Here is a 24,717-nt window from a genome sequence, read left to right as displayed (position 1 = left end):
TTCAAGTGGCGATTTACACTACTTTTGTAATTAAAACAAAAGTTACACTAGTTTGGTAATTTTCTTTGAAAATTGTACTACCCCTGTAAAAAAGTCGTAATATTTATCTTTAGTTCATGCATACATGTATACAATAGTTATAATGATACCACCCAACACCATAGAAATCAGTGAAAAAGATGAGTTATAATGATTGATGTGATAGAAAATTTAGAAAAAATATAAATAAAAAAGTGAATAAAAATAATATGGAAAAAAAAAACCAGAGTCTCAATGCATAAAAAATTAAAAACCCCAATCCAAAATATATCTCCCTTGGTTTTTTTGTAAAAAAAACCCAAAATCTCTCCAAAAGCAAATATTTTTTTGTTAAGAATCAAAACAAGGGCCCAAACCGAAACTGAGCCCAATCCAAAAACACATATTTTCTTGTTAGTCCGAGAAAAAACGACCGAATTGATGTGCGTCGTTTTGATGAAGTGTGAAAAATTGGGTTTGATTTGTGATAGAGTGGCTTTTTATTTCGATGTTTGATTAGTTTATACTATTCTACTTTAAGCATTGTTTTTCCTTCTGGAATCTGTGATTGTGATTTTTACTTTTTCTGATTTTGGAAATTCAGGAAGTTGGTGCATTGGTGCATGGAGTTGTGATATATTCACACCTCTCTTTCTCTTACATATCATTTCCACTCTTTTTTCTTCCTTTCTTTCTCTGCATTTCCTGTCACATCACATATCATATCACTTATTTACCTCTCTTTTCTTCATAATTTGGTGAGATGGAGGTGGAATTGGTGTGTTAAAAGATTATTATTCCCATGTGCATGTGCTGTAGTAGTTTCTGCCTCAGCTCTTGTAATGGTAATGCTGCTATCTGTCTATCTATTTATGCATTGATGGTCCCTCTCAACAAAACAAAAAATAAAGGAAACTTCATGGAAGCATACCCAAATGAATGAAACTAGGTCATTCAAACTCAATATTCTTGCTAGCATTTGGGTTAATGTAGGTTGCAAGGAATCATGCTTAAAAGTATCATTGGACAAGCTCTTCATAGCAAAAGTGGGCCATGGAGGGTTACAATCATTTTCAATTTCATGACATATGTGAAACTTGGTATTGCTTTTCTTTCTGAGTTACGTTCAACCCTTTATGCGAGTTTGACCAAGCTTTCATTTTCTTAATTAAGTACTACTACCTACTCTTCTGATATAAATTAGAACAGGAAAGCATTTTTTCATAAAAGGTTTACAAAAATGGGAAAAAAACGATTGATAACATCCCTAGCTGCAGCTGTGTTTTTGTTATGTCATTGTGGTCCTCGTTTCAAATTTCATGATGAGTTCTACTTCTAGCCTTGATGTGATGCTGCAGACCGAATTGGACACTAGAAATACATAAGGGTGACCAAATACACAAGTGAAATTACTTAAGTATCCATTATAAGAGTATTTTTTTAAAAAATAAAATAGATTTATTTTATCAAAATAAAAGGCGTTGAATATTTTGTATTCTTTCATAATTTTTTTCTTTTTTTTACAATAAACTAAAAATGAGAATCAAAATTTATAGTCTAAGAAACGTACTGTACTCAAAGAGTCAGCCAACAACAGAGAAAAAAGTTTCTCCGGAGATGTTGTCCAAACTATCAAACGACAAAAAAAATCTAACCTAGCCAAAAAGCAGCAACTGCATTACCTTTGCGAAGTAAATAACAACAATGAACAAATTACACATAAGAGTTCTCTTAATTCACTTAATAATTAATTGGAGAATAGTAATGAAACAGAAGATGATCTCTTAATTCTCTTAAATTATTATTTTAGTTTAAAAAAAAAAAGTAGACTATCACTTTAGCTTAATCATGTCACTGTGTTATCCATGAATAATTGAGTATCTTATACTAGGGATGTTCATTAGGACCCGACCCGATCCAAAACCGACCAAACCGAGTGTTTTTTTGGTCAACGGGTCGGTCTAGTCCAGGTCTCGGGTAAATCGGACAAAAAAAAAACGGTTCAAGATGGGTTAGTTCGGTCGGCGTCGGATTGGGCCGTCGACCGACCGAACCAGATCTGTGTAAAAAAAAAATAATAACACGAGCCCAGCCCCACATGTGCAACATAAAGCCTAAAACGTGTCGGATGATAAAAAACGCGTGTCTGGAAAAAAACGTGTGGGTCCACACCGTTGAGTTGTGTTTCTTCTCACAGGTTCCACGTCGTTAGATCTAGCTTTATTAACGGCTCACGTTGCTCCTAGGGTGGATCGCCAACATGTCACACTAATGAGAGAGAGTCTCCTTCATTTTGCAATCAAAACGTGTCTCTCCTCCTCTCTCCCTACTGGAACGCTATCTCCGAACCCTAACCCTTTTCTCACAATTATCTCCTCCTTTCCATCGCCGCACTCCACCATCCATCTCCTCCTTTCGATCGTCGCACTCCACCAGTCTTGTGCCTACAACATTACTCAGAAATTAGGGGTTATTAGCGCACTGGGTTAGGAGGTGGGTGAGTAGTGAAAGTGAGAACTCCACTCCCGAGAACCAGCAGCAGATGCTTCACCAGAAGCTACTCTGCCATCTTGCGATCCAGGCATGCACACAATGCTCCCATTTGAGGGTACTGATCCCATGGCTTCTGCCGAAGATTTTTAATTTTTGTTGAGATTGTTCCAGATCTGATTGTATCTAGATGTTATTATATATTTGAATCAAAGATTTGTAATGAAAAATTATTTCTGTTAAGATTCATCTTGGTTTCTGCTTTCTTTCTTCCTCATCCTCTTGTTTTTTTTTTTCAATTTCCTTCTGCTGAACAAACCGACAGATCCGAACCGATCAATCTGTGATCCGTCGAACCCGAACCCAATCTACCCGAAGGGTGTGTTCGGACGGCGGCGGTTCCGGTGATTTTGCGGTTTTCACCCGACCAAAACCGAAGGTCAGGCCCGAATCCGACCGAGCCCGACCTATCGACACCCCTATCTTATACCATCTAGCAATGCTTTAAACAAAATGGGCCAAACTGGAACCAAGCCCAATCAAAAACAGATATTTCTTTTTTGAAAAAACGGCTAAATTGATGTGTTGTTTAATGACGTGTGAAATGTTTGTGTTAACAATTTCTTGTGCTTTGGATTAAGATGGTGTGCTTGCATTGCATGATCACAGTTGCGAAGACCATGACATGGGGTCTGTAAATTTCGTGTGAAATAACCCTTAGACCAATTTTAGGAAATAAAATCATCATTTACTTTTTGTAAAGGGTAAAGATTACTTTTTCAACATGTGCTCACTCCCTGTATTCCTTGTGGTTTCAGTAATTTTCAAATGAAATAATGCATTGAATCAAACATGCCGATCATGTAAATACAACTCTTTTTTCTTTTCTTTTCTTATTGAAATATGATGTCATTGGGTCAAAACTCTTGGTTGTTTAGTAAGGGAAGCAACAACTTGAAAGTAAATGGGTTTTGTAATTGTGTTTTGGTTGTTAGCCTTTCTATAAAGGCCTGTAGACACTTTCATCTTCAATAGTGAGAGCATTTCATTCTGAGCTCAATTTTCTTTCTCTATTTTCTCTCTAAGTTCCAACAAAATTCAAAATGGGGTACTGGAAAGAGGTAATGGCCGAAGTGGTGTCCCTCCATGCTGTAATTATGCAGTATTTTCCAGCTCCTTTTATTGGTTTCCTTGTGAGCTACTAGCACAAGGAAACCAACCAACAACTTCACACCCTTTAAGAAATTTAGTTAATCTAGAAAATTGCTACTTGTTGTTACTTGTTAGCAATTAGATGAAAGGCTAACGATAGGACCCAATTGTCACAAAATTGGAACAAAGAGGACCAAAATTATGCAATTAAACCTAATTAAAATTACACAAAGACTAAACATCAGGACAAAAAATGCAATTAAACCTAATTAAAATCACACAACACCTCAAACGTATAAGAATTTTTTTAACAAACCAAAGGACACCCTCTCGAGATGAATAGAACATATTCAACATATCATTACTAGTTACTACTAATTAGTTAAAAAAAACCTAGATTAATTACATAACATTTAACCTAATGTTCATAGTCATTAAAAGTCAAAGATAGCAACATATATATCATGAGGGTAATTTAACCAAAGTGAGGTAAGCCAAAAGAATTCTTTATAAAAAGTATATATAAATTATGTGTGTGCATGTTCAATCTAGAACCCCATGCCTTGAATTATGTAAGCGGTTTTCCTCATTTATCCTAATGTACAACTTCACTGTTATCTGCACACCACATTCACTGCTTATTGCTCTTTCAACTCAATCCTATTTTTAAATGTCAGGGTCGAAGATTAATGTATTTGGGGATCATTTATCAATTTTAAATAAATGGAGGGGAAGGGGAAAGGAATGAGTTTGAGATGATTTTAGTGGACCCCACCGTAAAACGTTTTCAACTTAACCATGTGTGTGTTTGAGATAAACGTCTTTGCCACTGAGATTGTGTGCTCACCTCCAAATCATGATTTTATTTTTGTTACAGAGGAAGATACAAAAAGCACACCATACTTACACCAAAAAACTCTCTTTTTACCTCATACTCATCACCCTCTCTCAATATATATATACTTGTGTTCTGTTCTATCATTCACATTGCATTACTTTCTCACATTGTCTTCTTACTTTTTCTTTCTGACTCTCACTCTCTGTTTCCTCCCTCTGAAAAATGGCGAGCAGCACAGCCGGTGACAAAGCTAGGCGCAACAATGACAGGCACAGTGGTCGTCCCATCGGGGGAAAGCCAACCACACAGGAAGAGAAAAAAACATTTCCTTGTGAAAACTGTGGTCATGTCTGGTCATGCAAGAATGAAGCGAACGAGTGCCTGAAAAAGCACAAGGTGACCGAAGAGAGGCGCAATGCTGAGGCGTCGACTAAGGCCGCTGAAGCAACTCAGGCTTCCCGCCGCTGCCCGACATGTGATGCTGTTTGGCTGAACGGAGATGCCATCAGAGATTGCCGACTGAAACATTTTCAAGGGTCACCCGTAAGTTTCCATTTTTTATCTGGTTTCTTTATTTTTACTTCCAATCCTAATTTTTTCTTTCTTTCTGCAGCATGGCTCTTATTCTACAGATGCATAAGGAGCATGGGACTCTAAGTATTAGAATAAAAAAATGGTCTAATTTTTAGTTTTGTGTCTTCTTGTCTTGAGTTTCTTTAGTGTGGAGTACTCTTTTCCTTCTTTGGGTTTTTCCCATTGAAGGTTTTTAATGAGGCTCATTTTTTTTTTTTCTCTATCATGAGAGGAGTGTTCTCATGAACCTTCCCTCTATCAATAAAATATTTACCTTAAAAATCAGATGATGATGATAGAGAGATCTTCATTTAATTAACTTACATTTAATGAAGTAAAAAGCTCACCTAATTAGTAGCAAAAACTTTTTTTCATTACTTCGAAGCACTACATAATTTCCATCCAAAAGTTGCAAAGTTATGGAGGAAGCTGAACAGTTTAAACTTTTCCCTGCACATTCTATTAGTGGACAAATACGAGGAGTTAGCAACAAGTTTCTATGTTCCGATGAATAGAAGACACACCTTTGTTGTTCTGTTCATATTTCAAAAACTCCAAGCAAGCCAAAAATGCATTTGTGAAGTTTTAATCCAACACTTTTCATATCTGCATTGCATGCACATGCCTTTTGTGACATTTTGTCAACATATTTGAACTAAAGAAAATGATGGAAGCAGAGAGTTCAACCAAGAAGAGGCCAAGTTACAATGACTATGGCTTCATGGATTTGATTTTCTGCATTGTTTTCTTGAAAAATCTGTCTTATGGTACTTCTTTGGCCTTTGTTGTGATGTGTTGCTCTATAATTTTTTTAGCCTCTTCACCTTTGAAAAGGCGATGGTGGATAATATATGAGTACATGAAGGAAAAGAATATGCTAGACTCCAGAACACATGTTAACACTCGAAGTTTTGTTGATTCCAAGCACAACCTTTTGTGTTCTGGACTCAAGCTACTATATGTTGCCACAACACGTACAAGAAAGAGGCTGTGGATTTGTGAGGATGGAGAAGATTTCTCCGTGCCAATGTTCGACTATTGGAAGAACAAGAATCTTGTGCATTTTGAAATACTAGATAGTTCAGCAGCAGATAAAATGAAAGTTACAAGCAGTGATGAAGAATGGAGGTCGATCACGGGGAATGAAGGTAATGATTATTCTGACTTAATTCATTTGTTATCACTGCAAAAAAACTATTAAAACAGTAATTAGATTGAATAATTTGGTATAATTAGATAGTCTGATCTTGATAGTATGTTTTTATATGATTTGATTAATGTAGTTGATCTTGTTTAATGGGAAAAAGGCTTCAATTATTGTGATACTTTCACTGGTTGCTTAATTATGCTTCATCAAAGTAATATCTGTATCATCATTAGCTTCATAAGATTATAAGGGTTTGAACAATGTGTTGTTAATTGTTAACTCACTTCATTGTCATTAGATTTTTTTCCTTCAAATGATGCAATACAATGTGACTGTTTCTTTGCAGTTGATTGCAATCACAGCTCCACTGCCCTTGATGGCTTTTTGCTCTAGTGAAAATGAAATATAGAGTTCTTGTATGTGCTTCGACCAATGTTGCCATCAGAGAAGTGGCTTCGCGGTTATTGAGCATTGTGAGAGACTCCCTCTCTGGTGAATTGTTCTGTTCCCCTGGAGACTAGTTGTTGCTAGGGAATAATAAGAGACTCAACATCGATGAAGATGTTGAGGACATACAATTGGATTATCGAATGGAACGCCTCATGGAATGCTTTACACCTTTTACTGGCTGGAGTTCTTCTGTGAAATCAATGTTTGATTTTCTCACAAATTGTGTTTCTCAGTATCACAGATTCCTTGAGACAGAGAGGGGATAAGGATAAGGAGAACACAATAAGCAGGAATACTTCAAATAATAGCATGAATAAGCCCAAATCCTTTTTAGAGTTTATGAGAGAAAGATTTATTTCCATGTACTGCTCTGCCATTGAAATCCTACATTTCTATCTTGGAGACACATGTGGCTAGATCTCTCCTTTTGGAACATAACTATAGGAACTTAGTGTGCTTAGATGAAGCACTTAAATCATTTCAAGATTCCTTGTTTGAGATTGAAAAAAATTGTCGTTTTGAAGGATTGGAAATGCTTTTTACTGGTCTTGAAATATCAGATAGAATTTCTCACTCATACAATGATCTCTCATATAGATTGTACGAGAAGAGAAATGAATGTCTATTCTATCTGCTTTTGAAACTGCAAGAGATTAACTTGATAGACTCAAATTGATAAAATCTTTTCACCAGGCTTCAATTAGAAAGTTTTGTTTCCAAAATTCATCAATAATATTTTGCACAACTTCCTGTTCATATAAGCTACATTCTGTAGAAATGAAGCCAGTGAACCTTTTGGTAATAGATGAAGCTGCTCACCTGAAAGAATGCGAATCAGTAATACCTCTATTACTTCCAGGAATAAGCCGCGCTATTCTTGTTGGTGATGAGTGTCAATTAAGTTCCATGGTTAGGAGTAATGTAAGTAGTTTGGATCATGCATATTTGAAAACTTGTTTTTCTTTTTGTGAATTACCTCCAACAAGCCACTTCTATAGCTAATTTACGTTTGTGTTTGTTCTTTTTTGTGTGTAAGGTTTCTTCTGAAGCTGGATTTGGGAGAAGCTTGTTTGAGAGGCTGAGCTTACTGGATCACCCAAAACACCTTCTCAACATGCAACACAGAATGCATCCACAAATCAGCTTATTTCCAAATCAATATTTCTACTCATAACAAAATTTGTGATGCGCAAAATGTTGTGAGTAACTACGGGAAGAAATGCCTTCCAGGGCCATTGTTTGGTCCCAATAATTTTATAAATATAATTGGTGGAAGAGAAGAATTTGATGATGCAGGTAGGAGCTACAAAAATATGGCTGAGGTACAGTTGTTGTCACAATACTGAAGAATTTGCATAAAGTTTTTGACAAATTCCCAGCTGTAGCCTCTTATGTTATTGATTTTAATTTTATTCTTCTTTCGATCAGCATTACTGAACCCTAGATGAAAAGAAGTCAATATAAATTATAGCAAGTCCTTTTTTCTGGTTGCAGAATGGCTTTTTTCTTCCAAGGAGAAACTCTCTATTGGTATAGTGTCACCATATGCGGGGCAAGTTGTTGCAATTCAAGCGAAGCTTGGAAAAATGTATGATAGCCATGATGGATTTTATGTGAACGTGAAATCCATAGATGGTTATCATAGTGGTGAGCATGATATTATTATATTATCAACTGTAAGAACCAATATCAGGAGTTCGCTTGAGTTTGTCTCCTCTCCCCAGAGAACTAATGTTGCTCTTACAAGAACAAGATATATAGTATGTTTTTATATGATTTGATTAATGTAGTTGACCTTGTTTAATGGGAAAAGGCTTCAATTGTTGTGATACTTTCACTGGTTGCTTAATTATGCTTCATGTGATATCTCATATCTGTAACATCATTAGCTTCATAAGATTATAAGGGTTTGAGCAATCAATCTATCTATTATAATTAAGTAATTATTATAGCGACGCCACCTCAATGTTTATACTTCTAAGCACACTATCCACCTCAGCTTTTAGGCTTACGTGTCACTTTAATGATTTTATACTATATTCTAACACCAACCTTTAATACAAGAGAGAAAGAACAAAAGCAAAAGCAAAGAGTTCAATCAAACAGCAAAAAACCAACTCAAATAAGAGCTAGCAAGGGACAATACAAACTAACTAGCAGAACAAAACCAAACACCCAAAGATAGCAGTAGCAGCCCCCCAACCGAACGAAACTCAGCTATACAGCATTGAGACACAATAGAGGATTGGACAACCATTCATAAAAAGAAAAGCAAAACCCTCTAACTTTAACTCTCAACCACCTTCAGCTCCTGACCTGAATCAAATCCAAGGACTGCCCCCAAATCAAAAACTCCATTCTGAAAAACAACCTGATTCCTGCATTCCCAAATGCACCACACCGTTGCTGCCCAAACTGCCCCCAACGCTTGCAGAAAATGGGAGCAAAGTAATTTCGTTCCTTTTTATGATTATGCAGCTGTGTTCATGTTCATATCAAAACTTACTCCGGAAAACAGATTTAAACCAAGCAATTTATCCAGTTTCAACATTATCACCACTCAAACATACACATAAATGCAAGGAATAGCAAGTCATGAATGAAAAGGTTCACCTTTACTAACATCCACTTTAATATATAAGCTTGTGGTTGAATGTCTTTTTGATAATATATAAATGAGGTATAAGTCAATAAGCAATTTAGAAAAGATCAACAGACTTTTTTTTTGAACGTGGCATGAACAGACTTACTAAATGCCAACAATCTTTCATGCCAAGTTAATAGTGTAATTTAATAACTATATAACTACAGTTTCAAAAAAAAAATAAAAACTATATAACTACAATCACTTTACAATACAAAGACAGTATCACTATTTATATTTACGGTCTACACGTGTATATTTATCTTAGAGTGAGTGGATTCGTCTTCTAGTAATATATATATATATATATATATATATATATTAATTTTCTAAATATATATTCAACACGGTTTTCACATGAAAATTGAAAGTATTCCAAATAAATTATTGCACCAAATATTCAAAAAGAGAACAATGACACCCAGTACATAGAGAAAAAAAAAATAGAAAAGATGAATTAAAGCACAACACACATAAACTTAAAATCAAAGTCCACAAGATCAAGCCACCCTCCAAGGCAACTCCCAAAATATCAAAAGCAACAAACTTCTCCATCATTCTCCCTCCAATAGATTTTGAAGGCTACCAACCCCAGCGTTCTCCAGCATCTTACTTACTTAGTCTCTGCCATCTTGGTTGAATCCAACTGCTATTAAATTTTTCACTCGTACTAAAATCTACCACTTTAGTGCTTTCAAATGTATGGTAGCTTTTTGTTTCTAGTGAATAAAATACAGTATTTTCATCATGAATTCTTGGAAAATATATTTTATTTTCCATTCCAGGAATATCGGCAACTGCAGAATATGATTGTTTACCAACAAAAAGCATATGATTTTCAAGACTTTCAACTCTCGTCCATATCATTTCGGACTCATTCAACTTGAAAACTCCAATCCAATTTCCAAAAGCACCTTCAAATACCGACAAGAGACTACCATTGCATTCTACAAGAAAGGACATGTAGTAGTCGGTGCATGGAGCATCAGGCTTCTCACAATCCTCCCAAAGTATGTCTCCTTCTTCATCTTCTTTAAGAGTTGCCAACTTTCCTTCACAACTCAGATAATAGAATACCCCATTATAGAAACAAGGGTTGATGTAGGAGAGACCAAACTTAGAGTTTTTAATATCGAATTCCCAGTTTTCCTCCCCAAGGCGAGTGGTGTATACTATCATATCGTTATCCGAGTAGAATGATCTATGGAGTTCAACAACTACACATTCTGAAGAGGTTGGGGGATGTGAAATGCCTACACACACCGTATTCCTTTTTTGTTGTTCTGGTGCAGGTCCATGTGCAAGTTTCTTCACTTCTCTTGTAATGGGATTGAAGAATATGCTAGAAAAATTGTCTACGGCTAATAACAACCAACCATCTTTTGAGCCGAAAATTTGACAATCTCCTTGGATATCTTTAGGCAAATTAATGTTATATTTATACTTGATCCCATACTTTGGGTGCACAAAAGTTAAGACATTTTCTTTCTCAAAGAAAACAAATAATGGAAAGAGTGGAAGATCATCAAAACTCGACATTGAAGTGTAAGAGAGTGACCTGCTTTGAAGTGGTGGAAATCTTAAACGGAAGAAGTTGCTAGTAGCTCGAAAATGCAAATAATCAAGCACGTTAAGACATCTTGCAACCTCTTTCATCATGTCAAAATGAAGTTCTTCAAAAGGAAATGCATAAGAGTTAGTAGTTATATCCCTTGTCTTATTTGAGCGGACTACAACGCTACTTTTCTCCCCTCTAGTTTGTGTTTTTCCTCTTTGTTCTTGGAGTGAAAATGTCATCCTACACAACATGAACAATATATTGTTTCACCATTTTAATTCAAATTAATTTTACAGTCGATAAAAATCAATGGTAAAACTTCATACCTTAAATCTGGTCTAAACCAGAATGAGCGGTACAGCTTTGTTGGTAAATTAGAGAAAGCATGACAAAGCACATGACTATTGTCTTCAATGTTGTATATGTAGACAAACTTGCTCTCTAAGATAAAATAAATACGCCCTCCTTCTATTTCAGGATGGACTGCTTGACAAGCAAAAGGTAAGCCATTAGTTGATAAAAAGAAAACTTTGTCGGGAATGCTTTTTACCTTTTCCCACACCATTTGAGAAAAATCTAATTTATGAACCGCAACAGAAATAATCACATGACGTTCAAAAGTAATTTGAATACAAAATAGTTGGTTGTTAGATTCTAACAACCAGCTTCTATACTCGAAGGTCTTTTGGAGAGGAGGCATGAAAACATGTGCAGAGTTTATTTCAAAGCCATTGGGTTCACGCTTCTCTATTACCACAAGACGACCTGATAAGTATTCAACTGCGTACAAGTGACCATGAAAGTAAACCGGGTTAACAAGATACAATTCACTAGTCTCCTCCTTATAATCCACTTCAGTCCATTGACTATCTCCAAGTTGACAGAATAGTATTTTCTTAGCTCGATGATTGAAGGATGGAAGTAAAAATATGAAGCAAATCTGATCAGTCGCAGTTGGAGAGCACGAAAAAATGCACTGATTTATCCCGAAATCGCATTTTAAGTGTGGGAGGATGATTTTCTCGAAGTTGGTAGGATTCCAAAGAAATAATATTTCAGACCATGTCTCCGATAGGCACCAACCATGTTGACAAGTCAACAGATATGCCTCCTCAAACTCTGGAATACTTGTCGAGTAGGTTTCGTTAGGATCTGATATGCTGCAAAAGATCTGCGGATAGCCTTTAAAAAGAAGCCAAGGGTAAGGTGGTTGGGTGGATGGAAGACATTGATGCTTTGGTCGATCCTGTATGTATGTATGTGTATGAAAGAAATTGAAATTATTATGATTATAGCAACATATTGCAAAACAATAACCGATAAAATTGAATAATTGAATGAGGAGAGGAGAAAATGGCGTACCATGTGGAACAAGCAAGGTGCTATACACCACCAAGTGCAGCCATTAGATTGACACAGACTGGGTTTACCCTAACCGCAACCTCATCATATCATATCAAATATATATATATATATAAATTAGATAGATTGTGTTATTTTTAAAAACAAGATGGAATCGGATTGTTATGTAAAATCAAGATAACATCTGAAAATAACTCTCCTTTCTTAATATCGGTGTTAAGTTTATTTCTTATATAATGAAAAATAAAAATATCCTATCAAATATGTAAATTAAACTTTGGGATACAATTTTAATATTTAAAATCACTACAGAATATGTTAAAAACTTAGTTAGATTATGTTATTTTTAAATACAAGATGGAATTTATATCAAAAGAAAAACAAGATGAAATAAAATTTTCATTTAAAAAAGAAAGATGCGATCTCTTAAAAAATTGGATTTTGTTATTTTTAAAACAATATGAGATCGTTAAAAAATAAGGTATAGTGAAAATAACTCTGCTTTATTGATATCAATATTCCACTTTAAAAAAAATAAAGATATCAATATTAAAAATTAAATAGTGTTATTTTTTATATTTGTTAATTAGTTGATGGAATCTTTTCTTATTTATATTTATATTATAAATTAAATTGTGTGATCTTATCTTATTTATATTATAAATTAAATTAGGGGGGGAACTTTGTATGGCTAACGTGAAAAAGTCGTTCAAACTATATCATCATAACAACTAATATTTACCAATAAATAAATATATATATATATAATTTCAAATCTGCACTCCAACTATAGGTTTTTTTGAAAGGTGTGGTACCTACTAGGCAACGACTCTGGAACCGTGGTGTTCAATGCCCTATTTTCTGCCCTCGCTGCCATACTGTTTCTGAATCGGTTGAACATGCTCTTCGCGATTGTGAATGGAGTCGCAGGGTGTGGTTTTTGACCCCATTGGGTTTAACATGGGATGTGGGTGAGGTGTGTGATCTTGTTTCCTGGTGCAGAAGTATTCTTATGGAAGCTCCAAAGGATGTCGCAGAATTGATTGCTTCCACGCTATATCACATATGGATTGCAAGAGACAGGTTGTGTTTTGAGGAGATAGCAAGTGATGCGTTGGATGTTGCAGCAAAGGCTTTTTCAGCGGTGCGGGAGTTCCAGGAGGCCTAGCAGAAGGTTGCTTGTGCAAGGAGGAGTGAAGATCAGCCTTCAGCTAATTAGTTTTGGAGATTGCCACCGAGGGGTACTGTGAAATTAAATATTGACGCGGGTGGTGCGGGCCAACGGTGGGAACTGGTGCTGTTTTCAGAAATCATTTTGGTAATGTCTTGGTGGCGGCTTCAGAGGACCTTGCGGTGGAGCTGGGAGCGGAGTACGCTGAAGCTATGGCGGTTTTGAAGGGGATCAAGGTAGCAGCTCAGTATGACTTCCAGAATTTGCACATAGAATCCGATTGCAAGAGTGTTGTGGATTCCATCATAGGTGGGGAACTTTCTAACACGTATGTAGGGAGAGTTATTTCTGATATTAGGTTTTTCTTTTCTTCTTTCCCTGGGAAGATTTCTTATGTTAGTAGACTAGCTAATAAGGTTGCCCATGAGCTTTCTCAGTACGCTTTAGGTTTCCCTGGGCGTGTTTGGGTGGGTTGCACTCCTCCCTGTGTTCAGAATCTTGTTTTTTTGGACTTAGCGTCCATTCCTGATTAATGAAGTTTCTCAATTATTCGTCAAAAAAAAAACTATAGGTTTTTTTCTTCTCCCGTAAAATATTTAGAGTTTAATGGATATGCACTGACAGTGTAAAATAGTTTTACACAGACATCCAATTGAATTCCGCCAAATCAAAAAATATCTTATTCTTTTAATTAAAATTAAAGTCAAATGTAATTATCTCTCCTATGTGGCATGTTTTGATTGGATGACTGTGTAAAACTATTTTACACTGTCAGTGCATATCCATTAAACTCAAATATTTAAAAGAATTTGCAAAACAAAAAAATGCATTAAAGAAAAAAGGGAAAAATGTATAAAGCCACTTTAAACTTTATAGCTTTTGTAAATAGATTCATTAACTAACTATTAAATCATCCTAATTGATCCTTAAATTTTAATAACCACTAAAATAGGTCCTCTTGTTAACTAAAGTTAAGTTATCAATGGCTAATAATTTATAAAAATAAATTAACGAAAAGAGGGATTTGGGATTGCAATGGTATCATGGTTTTTTTTTTTATAAACAATGGTATCATGGTAACATATATCCCCGTGAATCCTTCATCATGATTTTTTCTGGAAAAAACTAAAGTATAAAAGTTATCATTGTACATTAATATTTATGTAGGTCTTTATTCGCTCAGAACTCAAATCAAAACTACAATTGATTCGATAAAAACAAATGCAATTTTCTTTTGCTACTATTTTGTTCTTATTTTACAATGGATGTCCAAATCATTTTGAATTACTTTTATTATAGCTTTCAATTCACTTTTGCTGCTATTAGGTTCTTGATTCATTTTTGTTCAAAAATATGTTTTTTTTTTAATTAGAAATCAATAATCAATTATTGGAAACCTAAAAATTGTTAACAAGATGATCTATTATAATTATTACTAGTACTTTTTACCCGTGCGATGCACAGGGATATTCATTTTTGAGTTTTGTGTATGTTTTTTTTGTTAAATCTGTTATTTTTATTAATGTTTGTTTTTGTTTTTTTTTTTTGCTTAAATATGTCTTTGGTCCCTCTAACATTGATGCGGAGGGGACGACTGAGACTTATCCCTCCATATTATTTTCAAAATAAGGGTGTATACCAAATAAAAATATTTAGAGGGGCATAAATCAAAAGATTTTGTGTTGTTGTTTTGTTTTTATCTTTTGACTTGTTGTTTTAAATGGTAGATTAATATTATTTTTGTTTCTATTGATTAGTCCATCTTAGCTAGTTGAAGTAACATTGATGTGAATTGACATTATTTTGTTGAGAGTAAAACTGAAAACATAATATTTTACATTTTTATCATATTACATTGAAAATACTTCTTTGTAAACTACATTTGAAGTACTATTAGAATTACTGCCATCACCATCATAAATGAGGTACGATGCGTGACTCTAGAGAATGCTAGGTCATGTAAAAACACCGGTCTTGACATAATTCTGGCACGTTAGTACTTAAATAACATTTCTAAACTTATATTAAAAAATATTAATTTATTAACTTAAGTACCTTCATCATCGATCATAGAAAGGATGACTGATGAGACTTGGGTGCAAAAGCATTTTTTTGGTTACATAATGTAATGCATTTGATTTGAGTAAGCAACAAAATATTATCCATTTCAATAATTACATTCGTACCTATTTATGATTGTTCATTTATACCATAATTATAATAAATAAAGAAATGAGGAAGTCAGAATAAACATCCAAACAAAAAGAAATTAATAGTAAAAGCACCTTATTCTTTCCAAATCCTTTGCTAACTCCCCCTATGTTTTAATTTAATCAATTCATCTGCACATTAATACCTGTGCATAGAGCTGTCAATACGGGCCAGCCCGACCCATATGGGTCAGCCCGTATGGGTTGGGTTGAAAACGGGTTGGGTTGTGTCAACTCGGGGCCTTAACGAGCCAGGAAAATATGAACCCAACCCGGCTCGCTACGAGCTCGCGGGTTGGGTGAAAAAAAAAATAGAAAATAGATAAATTGGATTAGAAAATGTTTTAAAAAAATAATTTCACAAAAATACTTAAAGAAATTGGTAACAACTCATAAGAAAGAGGTTTATCAACCCATTAATTTGTATGTCACATTTGAAATATAGTAAAGTAACTTTTTGGTTACAAAATATAGTAAAATAATTTAGTTGACAAGATTTAAAAACACAATTATTTTACTGTCACATTTAAAATAAGATAAATAATATAATAACAATAAATAAAACACAAAAAATTGTCTCAAATTTAAAGAAATGAAAATTTCCATTTTTCTATCTAAAAGTAATCTATAAAACTAACCTTAAATTAAAGACAAATAAAATAATTTTTTTAATAAAAAATAACTCTAACCCGACGGGTTGACTCGCTTGACCCGCGGGTTGGCCCGTCTAACCCGCGGGTTAAACGAGCCGGGTTGCACTAACCCAAGTTCTTTTCGAGCTGGAATTTAACCAACCCAACCCGGCTCATTTAGCCAACCCGTCGAGCTGGCTCGCGGGTTGGAACCCATATTGACAGCTCTACCTGTGCACAACCCCTACGTATCAATTGATATCAGTTTCAATTTTTTAATAGATTTAATGGTGTCACTCAACCTTTAGTTAAAACAAAACAAAGAGGCACATGGGTGGACAGAAAAAGAGAAGTAAAAAAGTCACTCTCATAAGACAGGTAATGGGAAGTTAGTACTTGAAGCATATTTCTAAAAACATATTAAAAAATATAAATTTATTAATTTATGTACTTTTATTATTCAATTGTAAGCTTCACTAAAATCCCCTTGGGATTCCATCACTTTGCTAACCCCTACGTTTTACTTTGATCAAACAATTTACACACTAATACTTGTCCACAACCCCTACGTATTAATTGACACGGGTTTCAATTTTTCTAATACACTTAACAGTGTTACATAGCATTTAGTAATTTTACTTGAAACAACATTACCGTAAAAAAATTAAAATGTCAAATAAAATTATTATTATTATGCTACTTAATTGAGTACATACACGTTGGAACCAAGAAACTAAATCTATCTACTGTAGGTCAATTAAATTATGAAATTTTTTAGAATTTCTATATTTGGATTTGTCCCTTCTGTTTGTTCTACTTAAAATTTCATCTGAATCCCTAAATCTTTCATTTTTTTTTCATTTTTATGGATCGTTATTAGTTAACGGTAGATCAATCACATAAATGCCATACAAAATAAATTTATTGTGCTTGTGAATTATATGAAATCTGGATATTAAAATAGGAACCAATTAAAATATTTCCTTCTGCAATATCAGGATTTAATGCAATTAATAGGTCTTCCTTTAAATTTTCAATCAGTTGAAAATAATGCGGTTACTATTTTTTTTTTAAATTGATTACTCCCTCCGTTCCTATTTAACTGTCCACTTTGAAGAAAATATTGTGTTCCTATATATTTGTCCACTTATAATTTCAAGAGAGCATTAGTTGATGTTTTTCCAAGTAATACCCTTGTGGAAACAATAAATGAAGAAAGATAAAATGCAATCAAAAGGGTAAAAATGAAAAACAAATAATACTTTTATGAAAACCAACAAAATTAATTGCACTCCTTAATATGTGTGTTTCTTCTCTTCCCGAACAGTTAAATAGGAACGGAGGGAGTACTAATTAAATGCTTTAAATTCAATTTTGAAATTTAAAAAATGGGCAACGTGTTTTTTTTTTTTAAATGGCAGCGTGTTTGTTGCAGTCATGTTTTTGAATCTCTTTTTTTTTTATATTTAATGTTTTCATATAAAATCATTATTAATGGAATATTTTATAATCTTTTTTTTGAACTCAGAATCTTTTATAATCTAAATCATTATTTAATTGCATTCATATAAAATATTTTAATTTAGAATCTTAATCAGTATTTCAGCTACCCAAACAAAAGTTGAATAGGCAAATTAGTATTTACTAATTGGCTTTCAATTTTAATCTTACTGTTTCATTCTTAATTCAAATTTCAACCATTAGCAATATTTAGTTGCATTTAATATAAGCTTTATAATTTCACAATGATATTGTCTGTTTTCTCTTGATTCTTTTTTTGGAAACGAAATAGTTTATTAATGAAAAAGCGTGAGACCGTCCTTCTCAAGTAGGAAATACAAACATTCTTTATGCTAAGAGCTACCAAGCTAAGGTAAGAGACTCCACAAAGGGTAAGTCCTACCACACCCCTCCTTTTCTAAGTGATCAGCTCAGTTAGATCATTAGCTTCTCTAAAAACATGAGTGACACCTAAGCACGAAACCTCTCTTAAAAGCATATCAATCATCCTTAGCTCAGCTAGAAGCTTAATAGGCCGATTAGATTAGCAATTTACCCAACCCACCGCTAATGAGAAATCACTCTCAATGTTTTCTCTTCATTCTTCTGTGGTCTTTTCCCCTTCCTTCCAATAATTAGCAAATTGATGATAAAAACAATATCATATTCATATTCATCCTCACAATGTCAATGAATAAAACCCCTCAGTAACCACCTCGATCGAAGTGGGGACATGATTGAAAATTATTTTGCATTTTTGAAATTTAAGTTGAGATAAAGTCTAACTTATGTTTGTAACTACCTCAATTTCTTTTTAAAACATAAAAGATGTTTTGTAACCACCTCAATTGAAGTGTGCACATAATTGTTTATTAAGTGGGTATATGATTGACATTTATTTTACTGTTTTACAAATTTAAGTTAATACTTGATAGATCTAATTTATCAATTTCCTCCTGCTAATTTATCATTATAGTTTATAACCATTTCAAAATGTTTTGTAGTATTTTATTAAAAAATTATTGGTTGCATAATAATAGTTTTTAATTCATATCAGTTTGAGAATTTCATAAGGCATAATTTATTAGTTAGAATTATTGAATATATTAGTATTAATCCTTAAAATTAACGTTACAGGTTTTTCCATTAAATTTTATATCAATGCCAAAAACAACTTTTCACTAACTATTTACCTTACATGTGGTGTGTGTATAAATTGCTCTTTAAAACTTTTGCACTTCCATTATTTAATTTGATTTTTTATCAAACAAATTAATATGAGATTACTATATACTCCCTCCGTTCCTATATATAAGTCACAAATAACTAAATCTCTTAGATTAAGAAAAGTAGTTACTAGTAATAAATTTGTAAAGAAAATGATTTACTTTCCTAGATTACCCTTATTTACTTTCCTATGATTTTCTCTCTCCAAGTTAATACTTCTAAAGTTTATCATCTCTTTCATATTAAATATGAGGGTGAACTTGGAAAAACTTATTTAATGCTTCCTAGATATTAGAAAGTGACTTATATTTTGTAACAATTTTTTTTCAAAAAATGTGACTTATAATAGGGAACGGAGGGAGTATGAGCTAATAAAAGACATTAAATATACTTTTCCAATTGAGAAAAAAAGACACTGAGTAAGTCTTCATATTTTTAATTTTTTTTCAAGTGAAACATTTACATTAAGAATAAACTTAAGAACTATTATTGTCATACTAATTAGTATAGTGGGTTAATTTTTTATAGTTTTAATTTAGAATTTTAAAAGGCACAAAAAGAATGTTTCTAACATTAACCGGATGAGACCTAGTCACTATGCGTCACCCTTAGAGCAAAAGCCAATGCTATCTCCCTCTCCTAAATTCAGCAACTGGATGAATTATCAACCGCTCCCCAAGTATCATTCGTTGTTGTTCTCTTACAATTCATTATAACTTTTTCATCCTCAGTGTTTACTGAAATAGTCGAATAAAGATAAGGAAGCTTACTCAAGTTCACAAAGTTTCAATAATCTAAAGGTATAACCAACCGTAAGAAAAAATTCACAGTTTTAACATTTAAGAGCGCACAAAAGCTATTTCCATTAGCAAAGGAACATCTTCAATGCCAATTTAAACAACATATTTAAGTAAAATCCCTAGAAAGATACTTCTCAAATAACATTCCCTTTTTTAAAGAGATGTTTATAGACGCAAGAAAATATAACATTTTAACATAGTGAATTCCATTGTTAGAAAATGCGTGCTAAAGCATAATCTTAGGCCAATATACAATTAGAAAGGAGCAAAAAACAAAGAAATCTAAATTAACTTTTGGAGCCTAGTCCTCATGAGTCATGACTTCGGTAGCCTAGCAACACTCAATGGTGTAATTACATTATGATTCTCTACCTATTGTCTTAGCCATCATCTTTGATCCAAATTCTTTGGTATGTTTTCCAAAGCACCAATTCTTGAAGACTTGATCATAGCTCCCTCAGTGGCTGGCTCATCAGGGCTGCTAGAGAATTGCACTCCTAAATCAAGTGACTTAGGCCTTTGGATAACCTTAATGGGCAGTGCCATGCCTTGACAATTTTTCCATAATCCTTCTCCCTCCACATATACCATTCTAGCCATCAGATTTTAACCAAAACCTGTAGTGTTGAACTCAACAAAGCTTATGCGCTTCAATTATCCGTACTATCATCCTCTTGAGAATCAACAACAATAACCTGTACATATGAATCTTCCTGTCCACTACTTTCTTGTCCTTCACTTTGATGCTGCCTCTGCTGGCTGAGAACTTTACTTTCTTGTTCTGGAAAGATTGACGTTCTTGCAATCTAAAATAACTCATTTTAGCATTTTTCTGTCCCAGCCTTCTCTCTCTGCTCACATAATTCTAATTCATATAATCAGTAAGTAGAAAGACCAACATCCTTATAAGCATTGTACTTGTGAATAGTCTTGGGAATGCATAGGCTGAAAAATAAAACTTCAAAGAAGGCAACAAAAAAAACATAACATGGAATGGGAGTGAAAGAGGAAAGAAATAACAAAGGTGAAAAAAGTAAAAAGACGGATGATTCATACCTTGGTGGGAGACAACAATGCAGCAACTTGTACATTCAGTAAGAATTCTCATATCCATTCTCATTTATCTTCTTCGTTACTCCTACTTTTTTCGTTCCTGAGAACATCTGTCTTTAGTTCGGATAAGATGATACACTTGAACCACACTCTTGAAAAATATAGCTGGTTGTGATATCAATTTAAGGCTCCAAGATAAGATTCACCACCTTAATTTCCAACTCATTCTACCAAGCATGCAGAATCAGAGAATCCAAAACCTTGCAACAGTTAGATTAGCATTTAGATTTGAGACTTGATTCTTGGAATTGCGAAAATAAAAATAAACAGAAACATATTCAATCAAAACCAAGAAGCTACTATCATGTGCTTTTTTAATCTTTCATTCATTAGCTTTATCACTATGTTAAAATTCAGATGCATCATGCATATGCTTAATATGAATGTCAAAACCAAAATAAAAATCCAACAGCATGGCTATGTGATTCCTATTTTCTTCCCTCTAACTTGAAAATAAATAACCATTCTTGGTAGTGATACAACTCATAAATTTAGGGTAGCACATTCCTCCATTCCACTCTCTACTAAGACCTTATTGTATGCTGTATAGTAACATTTTCTGAAAGCAAATTAACGAATTTAGGAATCATAGCAAAAAGCAAGTCAAGAGCATGTGCAAGCATAATGAGGAAAAAAGGGATAAAGTATAGGAGTTTCATTTACTCTAATTACATCACTGTTGAAAAATATGGTATGGATTGAAGACACCAAGATAAGATTCAAACCTTAATTGGCTACTTGATCATCCAAGCATGTAGAATCAAAGAGAATCCAAAACAATGCAACTGGGAACATCCAGGAGAAGCATTTATAGAATATTGAAGCAACAAAGGGATGAGATCGATTGCAGACAGAATATCTGCAAAAAGAAAAGTTGTGGTTGCAGAAACAATATCTGCAAAGAAGAAAAGCTAGTGAGAAAAGAACAAATTTTATGATGCGATACCACAATCTCTGTCTGGGAGGGAAATTGACAATGTGGATCAAGTTCTATAATTAGTAAATGATACTTCAAACTGAAATAAGATTATAAAAGATTTTAAAATAAGGTTAGCAGTAGGACTCTCTTACTCTGATTCTAAGTCAGAGCGCACTCACATCTGCTTCAGGAAGCAAAGTTGTCTGATCATATACTTCATCTGTTTTAGGTTCAGCCTACACAACCAATAACATAGGTAATTAAACTGTGCATAGAAAATAGGTATTAGGCCGTGCATTAGTTTCGCTAACTTGAATGATTATAAACACTAAGATGCCAAAATACTGGTGTAGGTCACACAAATAAAATGCCAAAATAGCAATAAAAATGTTGATGCAAATGCCTATTAATGTAAGATACTTAAAAGGAATGCCACTTATTGGCAATTATTATAAAAAGTAATGCCGTTTGAAACTGCCTAAGCTATCAAAGGCTTCTTTGCTATATTAACTATCATAATAACAATTCAATGAAAATAACTTGTAATTTGGCAAGATTGAAATCAGCCGTTATGGAAGAAATGAAACTGTAGAGTAATAATTCATGAAATAACAATTACTTAATTATACAGTGATTGTCATTTTATATAGACAATTTTCTTGAATAAGCATCAAAGTGAAGCATATAATGAGAATGAACTTGGATAATTCTACACCAATTAAACCAAGATGGAAATAAAAATCTTAAAAGACACACAATAATGCAGATTTTGGGAGGTTACCTTATAGAAGAGAATAATTTCCCCCCGCTCACTAAGCCCCTGCCCCTTCACCAGTTCTCTCGAATGAACATCAAGATGCAATGTAACACAACTTAGCCACAGACCCTTACTTTCTCATGTCCAAAATTATAAAAAAAAAAAGAAAAAAACTAAAAACTCAAATAAAAAACTCAACTGTAAAAACACTATAAGGATTGATTTACAACTGTTGCTGCAATAAATTCTACTTCTGTAGAATGAGCCATAACATCCTGCCTTTTTTACTCCAAGAGAACATATATAATACCAAGGTAAAACAGTAGCTGAGGCCTTTTCATGTCATCAAGAGATCCAAACCCAATCACTGTCTAAAAAGTCTAGAAAACCATGAAAAAAATTAAGGAAAATTGTGTTTTTGGTTCATGAAAGAAAATTCAATACCACAATCAAGAACAACATAGAAGAACGACACCAAAGCACAAACTGGAACCCCATAATCCCAGCAAAGGCGCACCAAATCTGCAGGACAGGAATCACAGTGAACAATTTGAATCAAATCTGCTTAGCCAAAAATCATCTCCATCACGAACTGGGAAAAAAAACAAAGGGAACAAATGGATGCTTGGAGGAAGAACGAATCACAGATGTGAGAAAGAGAAACCAACCTGAAAAATTGCAGGAAAACCCAAATCGAGTATGAAAACCCTGGCACCCGGTCGCAGATGAAGCCCATGATGAAGGTTTTCCAGACGGCGGTGGAAGGGCGAGGGAGGGTGTCGAGGAGGTCCTGAAATCAGAGGCAGACACGGAAAAGCAGTGTGTCTGAGAGAAGGTTTTAAACGACTTGAAACCTAGAAACGGCTGAGAGAAGGAGAAAAGGAAGAAGGTAAGGTGAAAGGGGAAGCGTCTGTTTACATTTTTGAAACTGAAAAGTATTTCACTAATTTAATAAATCCATTGAATGAAAGAATGAATGAAATTGATATGAATGAACGGCTGAGATCAAACCTGAGTGAAATAAAATGACTTTTTTACAAAAATATCCATACCCAGCTCTCATAGATATTGGAATAAATTGCTGAAGGACTTTTTTGCCCCCAAGGCTGCAAAACTTTGCTTTTATATATTATAGATGATAGATAGATTAAAGCTTAAGAATTAATTAGGATGATATATAGTTAATGATGCCTATTTGTAAAAGCACTAAAATTTGAGGTGGCTTTGTGCATTTTTCGCAAGAAAAAATGTTAATCCAAATATGAGCTTGTGAATATTGGTTCTCCCTTATTAATTATGAAATTTGTAAGATTGAACGGCCAAATTCTTGTGTAGAATTGTTTAATCTCATGAATAATAAAATTTTTTATAAACATTTGTTAGTTGTTAATAATGTTAGTAAATTAGTCCTCTTCTGCGTTTGAACCATATGGACCCTTCATCCTTTACCCAACCCTTATGTCCATAGCTCTTACCACTTCAACTACCCTTCGGGAATTTGAATAACAAATATTAACTTGGAAATGTATTTTTTTAAAGCTAAATCATATATTGATATAGGTTCAATCTTAAAAGTTTGGGTTAAATAAGGTTTTAATTCATGTATAGTGCACTAAATTTGAAAACGGTCTCTCCTCATAGCAAAGTTTGAACTTAGTCCTTATTATTTGAGAAACTACCCAGTTTTAGTCGCTGCCAAAAGTGGTGGTCTGATGACCTTGCTAGAAATGTGGTCAAAAGGGTATACAGGTTCACATAATGGTTGGGGAAGTAAGTATACAAGTTATGAAATTTGTATGAAGGATGGGGAGGGAAATGGAGAATATGAAGTTCAAAGATGAAGGATGGGAATAAGGAGAGATGCTCGAAGATGAAGAGGAGGAGAAGACACGGTTGAAGAAGATGAGTCGATAGAATTTGGGAATTTTACAGATAGGGTTTGGGGATTTTACATGTGTTTGATTTGGTTTGGAGTTATGTTAATTTGTGAATAAGGGTTATAAGGGTTAGCTCAAGAGTTAATGAGTTAATTTGAGGTGGAAAAATGAATTTTTCAAAAAAAAACAAGAAAAAGCTTCCATGTAGACTTCATTAAATATATGGCAATTCCACGTAGGACTTGTGAAGCCATGTAGCAAAGGGACTAAGTTCAAACT

General features: G+C 33.8%; 1 protein-coding gene and 1 long non-coding RNA gene across 7 annotated transcripts; one reads left to right on the top strand and one right to left on the bottom strand.

The window, feature by feature from the left end:
• The first annotated feature begins 4,652 nt into the window (after positions 1–4,652).
• Positions 4,653–5,333, top strand: LOC130710203 (uncharacterized). Its single transcript, XM_057559387.1, has 2 exons — positions 4,653–5,041; positions 5,112–5,333. Exons 1-2 carry the CDS (start codon positions 4,721–4,723, stop codon positions 5,136–5,138), a joined length of 348 nt encoding a protein of 115 aa, XP_057415370.1. The 5' UTR covers positions 4,653–4,720; the 3' UTR covers positions 5,139–5,333.
• A 15,146-nt stretch (positions 5,334–20,479) lies between these two features.
• LOC130711157 (uncharacterized) lies at positions 20,480–23,499 on the bottom strand. Of its 6 annotated transcripts, none has more exons than XR_009010593.1 (6): positions 23,230–23,498; positions 23,006–23,083; positions 22,586–22,641; positions 21,957–22,040; positions 21,611–21,780; positions 20,480–21,085 (listed from the first exon to the last, which is right to left on the bottom strand). It is a non-coding gene; the product is annotated as an uncharacterized LOC130711157 (long non-coding RNA). The 6 variants fall into 6 exon arrangements; XR_009010588.1 differs by having other exon boundaries at positions 20,480–20,730; positions 20,829–21,085; positions 22,586–23,083; positions 23,230–23,497; XR_009010590.1 differs by having other exon boundaries at positions 20,480–20,717; positions 20,829–21,085; positions 22,586–23,083; positions 23,230–23,497.
• Between the last annotated feature and the right edge of the window lie 1,218 nt (positions 23,500–24,717).

This window comes from Lotus japonicus, chromosome 4 (assembly GCF_012489685.1).
Source record: "Lotus japonicus ecotype B-129 chromosome 4, LjGifu_v1.2".
Lineage (NCBI taxonomy): Eukaryota > Viridiplantae > Streptophyta > Magnoliopsida > Fabales > Fabaceae > Lotus > Lotus japonicus.
This window is presented reverse-complemented; position numbering and strand designations above follow the sequence as displayed.